The sequence below is a fragment of the Anguilla rostrata genome, chromosome 5 (assembly GCF_018555375.3).
Source record: "Anguilla rostrata isolate EN2019 chromosome 5, ASM1855537v3, whole genome shotgun sequence".
NCBI lineage: Eukaryota > Metazoa > Chordata > Actinopteri > Anguilliformes > Anguillidae > Anguilla > Anguilla rostrata.
In genome coordinates this window covers 11,615,167-11,632,057 of record NC_057937.1, presented here as the reverse complement: position 1 = coordinate 11,632,057, position 16,891 = coordinate 11,615,167, and the positions used below count along the sequence as shown (strand labels likewise).

Below are 16,891 nucleotides of genomic sequence, written 5' to 3'. Positions count from 1 at the left end.
GTATTATTGTCCAACTTGTTGTTTTTTCACAAGGAAGTTCTATTCCCATTAGCTAACATGACACCCCACTGCCCTGTTTCTATACTCATCCTTAAGGCAGGATGTGTGTGTGTGTGTGTGTGTGTGTGAGTGTGCCTGTTTTATAGTAAGTATAGGAGTGTGATTTTATAGTCTGCAGTAATACCTCCACTTTGTAAATACCAACTATTAAAGGGAAGAAATGAACAGATGTGGAAAAGCAGGTGTGCTGGCAGATAAGCTCAGGCTTATTTGTATTTATAGAACAGGGAATAGAACAGCTATGGTATGCTCCTCATAGCGTTTTAAAAGGAAGGCGGTTATAGTCTTTCATTTCCCTTGGATCTGCAGTCCAAATCAAGAGTGAACTACTAATGCAGTTCCCAAAAAAATGTTTTATTTCCCCGAGTGCTACACAAGCCGTTGGATTTTTTTTATTTTTTTTTTGGTACTTCCTGTCTGAAGAAAGTGACTGCCCTGTGGCTCTGCCTTTCAATTTCCCATGATCCCTCGATCCTTTTTGTTTTATCCACGACTCTATTGTGTGTCTTTCAGTGTCCTGACTCGGCCTGCAAGCAGGACCTGCTGGCATACCTGCAGAGAATCGCCCTGTACTGCCACCAGCTCAACATCTGCAGCAAGGTGAAGGCAGAGGTGCAGAACCTTGGAGGGGAACTCATTGTCTCTGGGGTAAGTCTTCTCCCCTAAAATTCTCCTTTCAAACTGTGACTTAACGTGTGTTTGTGTGTGTGTGCACGTGTTTTTGTTTCCCTTCATTAGTCTCCAAATCATTAACACTGCTCCTTAAGATCAAATTTCCCCAAATCCTTTTGGCATCTCTTTGCAAAAACAGGCATCTTTGTGTCAGTTAGAACTTCATTGGAACTGTGTATTAAAGGGCACTTTACTGTGGGTGAGAGGCACAGCAGTGGACATGTAACCAGAAAGATTGCCATTCCTTAAGTCATCAAAGTCATCAGAAGAGTTGGTAAAAATATTTTGATAGTTTGTGTGTGAATTATTTGTTCGTTGGGCACACGTTGTTTTTTGTTGTTTTTATTTTGTTTGTTTCAGCATGAGCTGACTTTTGAAACAAAGGTTCCTGAGCCTTTTGAGATTTTTATATCGATGGTTCTATATAGTTTACTAGCACAGAAACGTGTTTATTTTTGATTGTGAACATTTAGGATTTCATCCCATTAAACATGACATAAAAATATGACTCAGAATCTAACTTGTAGTTAGAGTGTGAATTTGCAAAGGTCAATGAAATGGTGACTAATTTGTTATTTGTTTATACCCATCTTTGGTTGACAGACAGAGCCGACTTTGACAGACTTTGTAGCAACTGCCTTTATTTACTGAGCCACTTGGAAGCCCTCAAACTGTGACTTACTGTGTGTGTGTGTGTGTGTGTGTGGGCATGTATTACTATCTTTGTGAGAATCAAATGTCCCCACAAGGATGGAAAGATGAGGAAAATTACACAAGGTGGGGACTTTTTGCTGGTCCCCACAAGTTCAAGAGGCTGTTTTAGGGTTAGGACTTAGGGTTAGGGTTACAATTAGGTTAAGGTTAGGGTTAAGGTTAGACATGTAGTGGTTGGGGTTAGGGTTAGGGTTAGAGGTTACGGAATGAATGTAAGTCAATGGGAAGTCCTCACAAGTATAGCAATACAAACGTGTGTATGTGTGTGTGTGTGTGTGTGTGCAGGAGGTATACATCTGTGTACATTAGGGGGTCAGTAGGATATTTCACCAACGCAGAAATAATTTACCTGCAAAGTTGGGAGCTAAAGTGGGGAGTCTAAGAACCTCACTGCCAGTAGGTTTTGGCAAAAGGATCTCAGGCAGCACAATGCGTGCGTGCGTGCACGTGTACCAGAACCAATATGTGTAATGCATTATATATGTAGAGGTTCTTTTTCCTTCCACTGGTAGAATGATTATAGAACAATTGTTACAGATGAATGACCAAAATTACATTGTACTCAAAAGAAAAAGTGGGTCAGGGTCTCCACTGAGAATGACAGTTAATGAATTGGCACTAAAATTCACTGAATTGTAAGCATTTAAAGACATGGTTTTACTGCAACCATAGTTAAATAGCTCATTATTAATCCAAGTACAAATTAAACAATGCGTATGTGCCAGGAATGAGTAAAAATGAAGCAATGATCAACCTGCCCCCATAACCTGTCTGGATAACTGTTTCAATCCTGCAACCAAAAACCTGGCCACATATAAGGCCACACAAGCAGTGCACCTTTTTTTTTCTGAAGACACATTTCTGATTGAAGAGCGTGTTGAAGGCTTGTTTCCGGATATAAAACCACCCATGTGTGCAGCTTACTTCATTAAACCTATTAAATCTAAAGCTCTGAATTTCGAGCGAGTTAATAGGCTGTGTTTTTTCGCCGCACAGATTCCCATCAGCGTGTCCTGTGCTGCCCACGGAGGCTAAGCGTAAGCACTTCGCTGGCATGCGCACTGGAGCGAGCGCAGGGGCTGTGATGTTCTCATGTACTCTCATGCGTCATACGCTTACAGTGTAGCGTGTAGCCCCCATACCAGCGCCGTGCCGGTGTACCGTTCTTTGCTGCACATGCCCCCTACTGTCATCTTATCCAAGTGCACCACCAACACAAAAGGTGTTTTTATAACCTTAATGATAACATGTATTATTATTATTATTATTATTATTATTCAGCAACAATTACCTGTTTTACCTTCTAAGGTGAGTGTTTTGGAGAAAGCCATTTGACATTGAACAAACAGTTGCATAAATATAGCATAAATATAGAAAATTCCCTATCTGAAATCTGAAAATTCCCTAAAATTCTATATCTTCCTGAATGTACACCCACCATCAAAATTCAGAGTACTGACAGAATTTGCAAAATAGTGATTGCATTGTGGAATCATTGTAGGTCTGGCAAAATTAGAACCCCCCTCTCCCACCAAATTAAAAAAAAAATAATAATTGAAAATTGTCACCCTTTGGTATTAATTCTAGGTGGCAGTGTAGAGTCTAGAGACAGGGCTCAAACCCAAGGGCTGTGCCGTGTTCTTTATGCTGGTGACATCACTGCAGGTCCTTTGATGAGACCTTTACAGCACTGGATATATTTTACTTATTACAGACACCCCCTTCTGCTGTAAGCAAGATTGGTTTTGCATTGCTTGGACAGTATATTACATTTATTTGGCAGACGCTTTTATCACAATACAATAAGTGCATACCGAAGGTCATTGGAACAACTACGAAACACAGGTCCGATAAGGTACACTGCTCATTATGTAACAGTTATTCATTGCCATAAACACATTAAGTCCAGTTCACCCAGTAAGCATAGTCTTGGAGGTGCTGTGAGATGTCAGGCAATGGTGTCTTGAATATTAATGTATCGATTGCATTCCTTTGCTTTGCTGACGGAAGCTCTCCTTAGATCAAAACATCACCATTTTTGAGGGCAACACGGGTCTGGGTTCTACAAATGTCTAAGCCTGAAATTTGGTGTTCACTCAAATGGTGGCATTTGTTTACTTGAAATAATGACATTAACAATAACTCCCTTCTTTTTTGGCAGTCTAATCCAGTAGCCTGAAATTCAATTAAGCTCAGCTTTCTTCTACAATAGAATACGGGATGAGGTAATTGTGTTTGATAAAGGTGTAAATAAATTTTGAGCGATTAATAATGAGCTTGGCGCAGTCAAACAATCTCAAAATTTGCTGCTATAAACGGATGCATTACATGGGATAATTCATTGGACTAAACAAAACCACCAGGTGCAATTGCACCTAATTGCCATTAATTAATAATCTAATGGCTAATTCAGGTAAACTGAAATGGGCTGATTTTTAATGACTGCTTAACAGGTACCTTGGTGAAGAGACTGTGTAAGCATATCAGCGCTGGAGCACTGAATTGCAAGCTGAATAAGTCAGGCTGTAGAAAAACACGAGTCGCATTATTCACAAGCTCTTCATCAACAGGAAGTTCCATCTCATAAATACAATTCCCCAAATCTCACTTAAAACACTCCCATTGATCTTATTGTACATGACCAATGACCACATCAGGGGTCCCTCTTATCTACCTATCACATGTAATCCTTACGGTGTAAAACCCTGATAGCCAATGAGGAGTAGCCTGTTTCTGACAGCAGTCTTTATTTAACACGCCAGGAAGGGTTAATCTTTTCACTGGCTGTATGAGGTCAGAGAGCGGTCTCAGCAAATGAGATACGGAGCACAGGCCTCCGTCACCACTGTGCTCTTTAAGAACCTGTCTGCACAGACAGGAGGAGAGTGATAAGACGCTAAAGGACAGTTGAAATGAAGCACCTTGCTCAAGGGTACAGCGGGAAAGTGTGCTGCAGAGTAGTCACAAGTGTAGGCATGTGGTCTGGGCCAGTCTGGATTGGTCCAAAAAAAAAAAGAGATTTACACCTGACCACTTGACCTGTCTTTTTTTTTTTCAGTCTTTTACCCAGATGCAGGTTGAAAACTGCTGCCCTCTCTTTACCCAGCATTCCCTGCAGCTCACCTGCCATTTGTATAAAGCAGGGTGGGGTGTCTGTTAGCCTGACCCCGTGGGGAGTTGGCGCCGGTATCAGGCGGGCAACCTGTCTGATCCAGGGCGAGGTTCTGTGATTCACGCTGTCGGGCCCCTGTAATTAGGCAGGGCCCCAGGGCACGGCCTTGGCCCCGCTGTCTCTATTTAACACAGGGTCATGCAGCGCTGTTCAAGCATTTTCTTTCATATGTTGAATAAAAAAAAAATAATAAAATGAATAAAAAAAATAGACATGTGCCACCTCCAGGGAGCTTATTAAACATGTCAGCTTTTGAGTGGAACTTGAAAGACCGTGCGGGGGGCGCTGCCCAGTGTTTTGGCTTCTGGGGCAAGGGGGCGGTGTTTGCTCGAGCTCTCGCCATGTCTCCGAAGCCTCGGGAACGAGGCCCTGTTTCCGTATTCGGGGGGCGAGCCTATTTGAGCGGACCGCGGGAGAAGCTGAGAGGGAAAGGTCAGCGCATCTGTGCAACAATGGAGCTCTCCACTGGACTCTGGTCTGGCACTGATACAGTCACATGCCACAGTGTGCTTCCACACATGCATGGCTACACTTCAGCTATTTTTCTTTTAAAACTTATTTAAAAACAAATAAATTAAAATAATATGTATGTATATCTTTTTTTTTTTTGGAATCAGTTGGGATGTATGATTAGTTACTACAAACAGATCTGTTTTTGGCCTTTTGTTATTTGTGAATTCACTCCTATTGTCAATTTGAATTGTGTTTTCACTGGAAAAAAACATTTTTTCCAGTGCTGCAGCCCTAATTGTTTGTTTTGCAAGTGCCTCCATCCCAGTTACCATTATTAATGTGTAACTTTCATGTTCTGCATGGAGAAAACAACACCTGTATAAAACGCAATGAATTTGTAGCTAACAATATGTGAACATGATACCTCTGCAAATGTCCTGTAACTGGGTAGCACAAATTAGCAGAGAGAATAGTTCTATAAGCTTGCTTTTCATTTCTATTAACTAAACAAGAGTATAAACACTAACAAGCTAAACAGTGGAGCCAATGAGGAGTGTGTCTGAGGTCACCCTTTATGTATGTATGTGAAGCGTACCAAAGTCACATGACTCACTCCCACCCCCCCACCAAGAAAAAAAAAAAGACCAGTCATACCTCTCGCTTGAGTGAATGCACATGAACTCATTAAAAGCCAGCTAGATGCTGGTTTCATGCCGTAATAGCAGAGGCATTTGTCTAGCGACTGTGAGATAAGCATCGAGGGACTTCTAAGAAAAATGTTTTCGAATGCATATTTAGTTTTTAGACATCCTGCACAAATGTACTTTATAATGAGAAGCATTTATGTAATATATGCTTATAGGATTAGTCACATTGTTTGACAGCTCTTAATCCAGTCATTAACTGGAATTTTAATTAGAAAGGAGCTTGGCATGCTGTCTATTTGTATGGGTTTCAACAAAGTTCATGTTTTCAAAGTCTGCAGAATTTTTTATTTATTTTAAATCTTGCCTGTCTTATACAAAATAAGCAATATTCCCTTGTGCTCGTGCTTGTTAACTGTGGATGCTGCTTGCTCTTTAAAGCTGAAAATGATGATGCTGATAACAATGCTCATTATTTGTAACATTGAATTGTATTTATTGTAGTTTGCATATGTTTGAACTGCTCAGCAGTGTTTTCCTATAGAACAAATATGCATTCATTATTGTTTATTTATGTTTAGAGTGCTCAAGAGCATGTATACCCCCCCCCCCAGAAAGATAGAAATGTAATATTTTCTCAGAATCCAGCCCTACATGTGGTTTTAGTTTCATCTTTTGGGCACAAACTTACTGACTGATATCAGTCATTCTGAGGCAGAGATATTAAAGCTTCATCTCATTCACCTGTGAGGGTAGTGTTAGACCACAGTTTCATGCTGAAATACAGTCCCAGCTTTCTTGCCACATCTTTGCCCTAAGTGAACGAGTTTCTGCTTTATGAAAAAAGGAAATCGAAATACTGAAATCTGAAATTTCTCTGTCTCTCTCTCACACATACTCTCCCCCTACTCCACCCCCCACCACCCCCTTTTCTTTCTGCCTCTCTCCCCCCATGCCCCCCCCCCCCCATCTCCAGTGGAAACACTGGAATGTAAGAGATTGTCCATATTACAGCAATGTGAACCAATATGGATGCATATTAAGCAGCCTTTCTGTTTTCCTTCACCTTGACTTTAGCTGGACTTCTTCCAATTTCCACTTAATTCCTTAAGATTAATAACACCAAAGTTTATTTTGTCGCAGTTATATAAGCACCCCGAAAAACTAAACTTGGTAATTACTGTGGTAATTGTTTGCAACAAAGAACAGACTTGACTGTGGCCATTTTGTTCTGCACACCTTGCTGAAGAGACTGTTATGCTAGACTAATGAAGGCGTCCGTCTGCTTCCCTGCACAGCTTCAGATGAAAGTATTCCCTTTCCCAAACTTTAATTTCTGTCCTCCACCCACTCGCCAATGGAATGGAACAACAGATACAATTTAATTAAATTACAGAATTGCCTAGCTGAAATATTTGGAAGAATAACAGTAAAAGAAAAACACACAGGTCTTTTTTTTTTAATGGAAGAAGGGATCTACTGTACCACTGTCCCATCTAATAGGGACATAATTCCCCTAAACTGTATTGTTGCCCTCGATAAAGAGAGTCTACTAAATTAATTCAATGCAGTGTGAACTCTGGCACAACGCAGGCAGCCATAATATCGTACTGCCAAAAACGAGAACTCGACTTCGGTTTTAACTTTCAAGGAGATGGCCCTTTCAATCTCCTTAAGCGGGTTTAATGAGCAGATGAAGGGGACTGGATGGATGAAAAGGAGAGCGGCGGAGTGGAGTGGCCCACATAACTCACCGCTATTATCATTGGCAGGAATGCCAGCACACCTCCTGGCTTCCGCTAACTTCTGTTTTTCTTCCTCTCCGTTTTCATCCTTTGTTTTTATACGCCCGCGAGTCGTGAGATCGGCAAACCTGGCGGCGAGCGCTCACGACATGACAAGTGTGTTGTTGACGTGCTTTCATCGTAAGGCAAGACACGCGCAGGCGCCCTTTAGCTTGCATCTGTCTCTCCTGGAAAGGCTGCGGGGTTGGGGGGGGAGGGAGGGAGGAGAGGAGAGCCTGGTTGCTTTATCTACTGTATTTCAAACAGAGATGGAATATAGACATTTTCAATTGCTGAACTGAAGGTGCCCCACTTCGTATACACGTGAACGCTTGACTTCATTCCTCCAAGACCTCTTTCTGGTTTCGTATGTGACTCACTGAACTGGGGCTAACGTTTTCTGAGTTTCGACAAAATAATGTGATAAATGCAACGGTGCTGCAGGTGAGTTATGTCAGTACCAGTGCAACATTTATGGGCCTGTTTATCATCATATGACCCGAGCAGGATTAAGGAAAAGAAATATGTGTAATATGTATTTCACACTGTAATGGTTCATTCATCATGCCATTTAATCCCTGAGCCCTGTTTTATTTATTTTTTTCTTGTAGTAATAAATATACAAGCTATGTATTTTTTCTCCCATCTTCAAAAGTAATCAAGGTCTCAAAACTGTAACAAATATATTGTTTTTTTTTTCCCCCAGTTCCTTGCCATTTATTACAGGTTATATATGCCTGTTTCTTAATTATCTTAAACAGAATTACGCAGTGAAGATGAGTACTCTGCTTTATGGAAAATGTAATCTTATCTCAAGTGGTTTGTGAGTTGTGTGAATGAGGTTTTGTGGGGCCCGTGAAAGCTAGAAATGGCATTCTGCAATTTCAAATGAAAATGTATGAAAGCAACAGAACGGGCCAATGTGGATTTATCACACCATTGTATTTGGCAGAGAGAGGCGCTTTTCCCGCTCCCCGGCCTTGTGTTGGCGATTAAAATGAGTGGCGTGTGGCCCGCGTGCTGCTTTTTCCGGCCGATGACTCTTAGCTCGTTAGCTCGTTAGCTTGTGACAAACACGTTAAAGGCAGCTGGCGAGCGGCGTCTCCGCTCAGGCGCCGACGTCTCCAAGGACGGGGGATAATGAGAGGCGACCCGCGTGTCTGCTGGCTCCCACCGCCATGGTTACCTTTGAAATTAAATGATCCCCCTATTCAAGCACCCCACCCCCCTTCCCTCTCAAATGGCAATGGCTTCAAACTGGTGTGTTTCCCCTAATGCAAGGGGATGGGGCGAGGATAGGGATTTCATCAAGGTGATTTTCATAAGCCCCCCTCTCTCACCCCCCACACCCCCACGGACTATGACCTACCACTCACCACATGGTCAACCCCGAGGTTTAATGAGAGCAATTATCAAAAAAAAGCAGTGCGCCTTGGGCCCTGTTGGGTGCTAATAGTGCCTAAAATTAGTGTCCTCTTAACTAAGTATGGCAGCTGCAAAAAGGAATTAACAGCAAGCGGCCACTGCTCATGTCCATCTCAGAACTACAGTGTAATCCCTGATTTATTTAAATGTATATATTTTTTTACTTTTTTTGTGATTTGGGGACAGTGTGTGATTAGTGTCTGATTTATAAAACACATTTGAATTTTGCAATGGAAGTGTGTACTGTGTCTTTGCAAAGCTGTGGTTGGGGGAGATCATGTGAATCCTTTTTTTGATTTTCACTTCAAGTTTATACTCTAGTTACCACTGGCAGAAACTCCTTGATTTTGATGCTCAAATTCCATGTCCACAAAATACATACAGTATAATGTATGTGTCTTTAAATATAAGCTAATTTTGAATGAATGAACTGCTTCTTGACGGTCATTTTAATTAAAACAATTGCATCTCTTCGTTCACTGAAGTCCGCTGTTCAATGGACCATCCATGTTGTTTTCCCTTCATTTTCTGTAGATGGAAAGCGTTGGACTGTCATAGCCATGTGTTTTCTTCTCATGATTTTTACCTGGAGAGCATCTTTCTGTATCTTTCTTTCTTCAGAATTTCTTTTAAGTCACGGCTACATCTCATTAGTTGTCTTAACGTTCGGTGCTAATTGTCTCATTTTCTAAAAATAAACTTGATCACTTGCCTTAGGGCTGTGCATTGATTAATCTTCTCTGCCCCACTGAGTAAGCAGTAATTACTTGGATTGTGATTTGACATGTGTTTTGATCATGCCATAATAAATTAGCCTTCTCCACCAAGAACGCCTTTGCTTTTCCAGTTCCAGGATGTCATACATGCAATTAGTATTCTTTAACAGTGCTATAGTTCATTCATTTTTAACTTTTCCACACATGTACAATGTAATTTCAGTGCATGTGAAGACACAAATGTGGGAGTGTGGTTTTAGTTTAATGAGTTTGGAACTGTGAGAAGTTTCAGTCAAAGAACAGTCAATGCACAGAAGGTTCAAACAGCAAGCAGCAAGCCCGCATCTTGTTTGTAGTAGAAGTTATCTCCACTTGATCTGCTTGTTGGCTAATTGGTACATTTTTGAGCACCATATGTCATAAAAAAGCTTTATTGAGGATGCAGAAAACCAGTGCCTAAATTTATAAGCATGGGATGTAACTTATAAGATTATATTGGTTGACATTCAGTGACTTTCAGTTAAACTTTCAGTTACTGATGTTACCTTGTTCTTCAAGGGAAGAGGGGTTGGGGGGGAGGCTCTCACACTCCCACTCCCCCTCTCCCTTCCACTCCCCCTCCCCTGTTATCATCTCTGGAATTCAGCATCAAAAAGCGGGTGATAATGAGTTGACAAAGCTTTGCCAGTGGGGAAAAACCTCTCCTAGGGACTGCTTTTATCCGGCAAAGGGCTGCGCTGTGTCTGTCCAGTGCACACGCTGTGGCTGAGCGGGGGCTGCCACTTTCCTATGCCGCCGCCCACAGTGGCCTCCGCAGTCGCTCCTCAGCGGTGCGGCCCCGCCCGCCCGCCCCTCCGTGTTCCGCATACTCATTAAATCTGGGCGGCGCCCGCGAAGCCTAGCTCCGGGCCTTGAAGGATAGACCAGGATGCCAGGGCAGAGGTAGCGGGCAGCAAGACTGGCCCCGCCGCCTCCTCCTCGGTGAAATCTGTTTGAACACAGCATTTCTCTCCCCCCCCACCCCCAACACACACACAGCCAAGATGGCGCATATTCAATGATGGCTTGTTTTGTTTAGATTTGGAAGAGTCCTTGGGCCTCCTCGATAAAGGCTTTAACCTTTTTTGTTGCGGCCGGCTGGAGCGCGGGTTCATTAAAGCAGCGAGCGGGCTCATCTCCGAGTCCGCCGGGCCGCCCCGGCGCCGGCTTCTTAAATGTCAGGGAAGCGAAGCGGGAGGAGAAGAGGCAACGATGCGACCCCTCCGCGTGCGTTAATTATGAATCTTAAGAAGGCGCCGTGTAGCGAGGGCACCGTGTGCCGCGCTTAATTGTCAGTTATGGACGCCCTGCCGGCGTGAACCGTTCTGCCCAAAAAGCAGGACAACAGGCTGCCGAATTCCTTTTTTTTTTTTTTTTTTTTTTTTTTAAAGGGTAAGCAAGATTAAATGTGTTCACCTGCCCTGGCAATGCCTCAGTAGGGCATGTGTCACATTTCTGAAATTATTTTTTTTTTTTTGGCGTAGTGCAAAATTATTTCTCATGGCATTCCATTTGTAGTGCCAAGTAGTGGCTATGGGCACCTTCATATTCTGAGAAAATCCATTGTGGAATCTGAGGAAAGTCACATTTTTTTTTCTTTTTCCCCCACACCTTCACACCACACTTTCACACCATCGACTGTTGGTCTCCGCTAAAGTTTTGATAGTTTATTGATCTAACTGGCAGACTTTTAATCAAGCCAAATAAATGAAAACAGTTTGTACTGTTGTATGCCCTTGTGTAGCTGAAGTAATGTACAGTTTGTCATTTGGGAAATATAGCCACTTTGCCATAATAAAGAGAATATGTAAATAGAGAATCAGAATCTATCTTTAGTTAACTGCATATCCAAAATATGTAACCTTGTTGTAAAGATGCCTTATTCCACCAGACCCACTGGCTGTGGGTTCAAATCCCTAAATGAATAGTGCTGTTATGGGCTTACACAGTATTTTACTGTTTGTTCACCACTGAGAGGAAAGATAACAGAAATGGGTTACAGAATATATGATCATTAATTGTCTTCTGTTGTCTTCTGTACCTGTGGCCACTATAACTTTAAAAAATCTTTTTTTTTTTTTTTACTGCTGCTGCTGCTATAACTGCTACTACCGCTGCTGTTATTTGCCATAGGCAAGTGAAGCTTCATGAATCAGTGGTGGAGCTGCTCTGTACTCTAAATCACTGATCATTCTCACCATTATTTGGATCAGATCAGCATCAGCGAGGCCCTGACGCCTCAGGAAAGCTCCACGCGCGTCCAGCCGGTTCTCACCTCCCCCTCCGCTCCTCTGTTTTTTCAGCTGGACAGCGCCACGTCCCTCATCCAGGCCGCCAAGAACCTGATGAACGCGGTGGTGCTGACGGTCAAGGCCTCGTACGTGGCCTCCACCAAGTACCAGAAGGTCTACGGCACGGCGGCCGTCAACTCGCCCGTGGTGTCGTGGCGCATGAAGGCCCCGGAGAAGAAGCCCCTGGTGAAGAGGGAGAAGCCGGAGGAGTGCCAGACGCGGGTTCGAAGGGGCTCCCAGAAAAAGCACATCTCCCCAGTCCAGGCCCTGAGCGAGTTCAAGGCCATGGACTCCTTTTAATTGAAGTGGAAGGCAAAAAAAAAAAAACACAGAAAAAGTGCTTAGAAACTTTTACGTTTTTGTGTTTTCCGTTTCTTTATTTCTTTTTCTTGTCCCTTTTGTTTATCTAGGTTCAGCTTGCAGACACTCTCTTGGCAAACGTGTGTCTGTATGAGAGCTAGAAGGATTAGCTACCTATCCATTTTGTGGTACGATTAGCATGAGGCTGAGTATGCCAGAAACCCTGGACCAGACGTTCAAACGATTTCATTATTTATTTCTGTCTAAACCTGTTAGGGCCCCACTACTTGTGAGTCTTGCTGTGAAAGTTCAAATTCAAGAACGGAGGGATAAGTTTCTCTTTACAAAAAAAAAACCTTCTTACTACCAGACCATACCAATTCCTTAATATCAGGATGATGCAAAAGTGTTTTGTTTAAAAATGATGGTGATGATGATGATGAAGAAGATTATGCTGATGATAGTAACGATTATTATTATTATTGGCATGACATTGTCTAATATTCTGAATGGAAATACTCATGTCAGCTATAGCTGTTTAGAAATATTGACTCAGTGGTAAAGGGACAAGGCTGTCGCTCTTCCTAACCTAATTAATATTTTTGGTTTGAATGTTTACCTGTAGTGGTATGATAACTCTTATGTTAAACCTACTTGAAATTGTTAGTATACAAGTCTTTTTTCTCGTTCCTAATAACCCATATGGTGTCATGAAGCACAGTATGGTAACTGGTATTGCCTTTTTGGATTTATTTATTTATTTAATTATGATATCACTAACTATTGCTGCCAGGTTGGACAGTGTGTAGAGGGTAACGAGGTTAGACGCGGAGCGGTTTGACTAGTTGTGTGGATTGCTTGGAGAATAGTGTTCTACATACCTTTATATTCACGGTTCTCTAATAAACCCTTCAACTTAACTGTGCATCCAATGATTTTGTGACCTTATTTAATCTGAGACTCACGGTTATTCCCCGACTTGCATTTGGTTAACGGCGTCCCGGACCTCGCTCTAATGGATGTGAGCCGCTATTGAACCGGCGAATCTTCGTCAATCTTCATTAAGAGAGTAAAGGAGGGCAAGGCTTTAATTCGCTCTGTGCTGGATGGGCCCAAGCAGGCAACCAACGGCTTAGTAATCAACAGGGCTCTGAAATTCACCCAGCGCTCTGCCAAAGGGAAACTGCACTTCAAGGTACAATACTTTTTGTTTTTAATTATTATATATATTTTTTTCATTTATTTAAATTTGGCATGTAAAGTGGGGCTGAACATGGACAATCCCCACCATAATTTAGATTTTTTCCAATTATCTGCAACCACAGGCGTGTTCATGTGCGAACCCCACTGCCAATTTGAGAGAGTGTAGATATGCGCGGTGGGGCTCATCTATGCACCGCAGTGCGGTGCCTTAACTGAATGAGCCACCCAGCAGCCTTATCTGAACTGAACTAAATCAAAATCTAAATTATGCTATGGAATACAAACTTTGAACACACTGTTCTGCACATGAGTTTCCTCATACTGTAAGTCATAAGTAAAATAAGGTTTTTAAATTCAGGCTTGCTGCAATGTGTGGGCGTAGTCCTCTTTCTGGGTTTCAAATTCTTTTTTTTTTTTTTGGAAATGCCATTATAATAAAGGCTTTTCAAATTGGCTCTGCACAACATTGTCAAGGGTGCCTTGGATTCATGTTGACACTGAAGGAAAAATACATGTTTTATTGTTGCTAGCTTCATTAAAGTCATCATTTATATCTGCTCTACAAAATATGGGAAGATTAAGGCTAAATGCCTGTTTCTTCTACAAAACTGAATTAGAAATTAAAACTTTTTAGCAGTTTGCATTCATCATTATCAATGGACAGCTACTGTTAACACTTATAGTCTAACTAACTGCGGAAAAGTTTTATACTTTGCAGTGCAGGGCAAGAAGTGTAATCATGTATAACCTGATTGGCTGTAACAAAGTGCAAATGAACATCCGCTGTGGTGCTGAATTGCAGGGCAGATAAAGTGGCTCTTCCCTGGCCAGCAGCCATGCCACCCGAAGGCTTCGCTGAGCGGCTGAAGGTGAATGGGCTCGGTTAATGGCTTGCACATGTGATCAACCGCCGAAACACAGTTGTTGCTGGAAGTCAAGTGGTGCTCATAGGGGGCTCTCTTCCCTCCTGACCGAATACATCAAACTACTTTGGAGTAAATACATGCTTTAAAACATGCTCTACAAAGAGATGTTGTAGACCTAGGCCTCCATCTTCTGTAGCTACTCAAAGTCCCAGGGCTATGACAAATGATGGAGGCATGTTAACTGGAACATATTGATCCAGTTCCACCACTGCATCTGGCATCCTACAGTAGTAATCATCTCTGTTGTGGTTGACTAGCTGGGCAATATCTTCCATTTTGTATGCCTTGACTGTCCATATCCATAATACTTTATCTTCATCCCCCACCCCCCTCCCAGCTTCCATCACCCCAGCTTTTTGTAGTTGGCTTTTTGTCTGACCATTGGCCTGGAAGGTTCTAATCTGGCAATGCTTAACAAAGCTTATAGCACAGAAAGGTCAAACGTATTTCTGGTGACCACTGCTGTACTCTGGATAAAGAATGTGTGCCAAGTGACTGTAATGTAATGTAATGTCCAGGCAGTCACTGCAGAAAGAAAATCTAGTTTTCCGCTGACCTTCCTGGATATATAAAGGATAAATATAAAATGCATCAAATGAATTCTTGCAGGTACTGTGAAGCAAATTGGTGATTTCATTTGGCATTCCCAACAATATATTCAAGCACATGGTCCAGCTACTCCTGTTAGAAACTCAAAGTGCTGCCCCTCACCTAGCTTTGATGTAGTTAGACCCACACATTTCCTGAAATGTTAATGAAGAAATAACTCATTTTCCTACTCTGCTTCCAGCATTCCGTTAGTGGAGATAACATTCACAGATCCCCAGCCCTTATGGACTGCGATTAATGGCCGAATTGGATTCATTCAGGCTCAATGCTGACAAGTCATTTAATCATCCAACCATGTCCAGCTGAGCGGTAATAGTGTCAGCCATTACAGAGTTATCATTCACATTGACTTTCAAAGTGCTGAAAATACATACAAAAATGTGTAAGTAATGTGCACATGCATATGCGCGATCCAGAAGCCTTCACTGTGGAAAATGCAACCAGTGCACGTCAATGCCGATGACTGGAGGTCAAAGAGGCCCGAGACATACATCACATGACAAAATGAAGATGATTTTTACACAAGGAGGCAGTGGGCCAAGTGTTGGCAGTTGTTTGTGTTTATATGTGTGTCTCTGTGTGTTTGTGTGTGGGCTTATGTGTATGTGCGTGTGTGTGTCTGTGTATGTCTGTGTGTGTGTGTGTGTGTGTGTGTGTGTTTGTATGTATGTGTGTGCATGCATGTGTGTGTGTGTTTGTATGTATGTGTGTGCACGCGCGTGTGTAAGTGTGTCTGTTTGTGCGTGTGTGTGTGTGTTTGTTTGTATGTGTGTGCATGTGTGTGTGTGCGCGCGTGTAGTGTGTGTGCATGCATGTGTGTGTGTGTCTGTTTGTGCGTGTGTGTGTGTTTGTATGTATGTGTGTGCATGTGTGTGTGTGCGCGCGTGTGTAAGTGTGTGTGTGCATGCATGTGTGTGTGTCTGTTTGTGCGTGCGTATGTGTATTTGCCCCATATGGCTGGGTGTTCAGATCACTGACTCCAGGGCTTCTGTGGTGCAGGCCTCCTGATGGAGGCGCGGGGGGGGGGGGGAGGGGGACTAGCAGAGAGAACACAGCGGTGCCGTGATGGATCACCTCCCGCCGGCTCCCAGTGTGGGACTGGAGGACTGCGGCGCCCGTGAAGGCTCCAGTACAGAGTGAGGGGCTCTCATTCTCTCAGCGGGAGGTAAGGGCTGCTGCAGCGAAGCTCACTGCAAACCCTATGTTGGGATAGCCAGGCTTGCCGCTCCATTTACTTACCATGTATTTAGCATGGGACACCGTAACGACGAAAACCAGGAATGTACTGGATTGTTTGTTTTTGTTTTTTGCTTGTAAAACTAAACTACTTCATTGTGAAAAAGGATTTATGAAAAACTCTTGAGTAATGCTGAAATCAATCTAATACGGTCTACGCCGCATCACATTGGGGGAGACATACATATGTGAGTTATTGTGATCCGAGCACTTGCAGCCAGGACATAGCAGGGATCAATATTCCCTTAAAATCTTAAAATAAATAAAATTATGTTTTCCAGTCCAGTCATATTGCACAAGCTTACCGACAAAATCAGAATCGTACAGCAGACAGGGCTGAGCAGTTCTCCCATTTTAACCTGCCAAACACTGATCCCTGGTTCAGATCCAGAAGATGGCGATAAATAAATGGATTTTTATTTTACATTTCACCAGATGGTGAGTTAATGTGTGAAAGCTGCCACAGTTTAAATTACATTGAGTTAACAAAAATAAATCAAAATTTCATAAATAAACAGAAAATTGTCATATAACCAATTAATATTTCAAAAATACTCAACATTTAAACAAGGCCATGATAAAACACAAGAAAAAAAAATGTCATGGATTTATGAATGTCTTTAAATGAAAGGTAAGGAATGGGATGA

The 16,891-nt window shown here is 42.4% G+C and overlaps 1 protein-coding gene across 2 annotated transcripts in view; it reads left to right on the top strand.

Moving 5' to 3' along the window:
* ctnna2 (catenin (cadherin-associated protein), alpha 2) overlaps positions 1-13,195 on the top strand; it is a 360,420-nt gene extending 347,225 nt beyond the window's left edge. For both annotated transcript variants that reach the window (XM_064335132.1, XM_064335133.1), the window contains 2 exons: positions 574-708; positions 11,983-13,195. In XM_064335132.1, coding sequence (XP_064191202.1) covers positions 574-708; positions 11,983-12,270 — 423 coding nt within the window. In that variant the 3' untranslated portion in view covers positions 12,271-13,195. The remainder of the gene's footprint in view (positions 1-573; positions 709-11,982) is intronic.
* Positions 13,196-16,891: the final 3,696 nt, after the last annotated feature.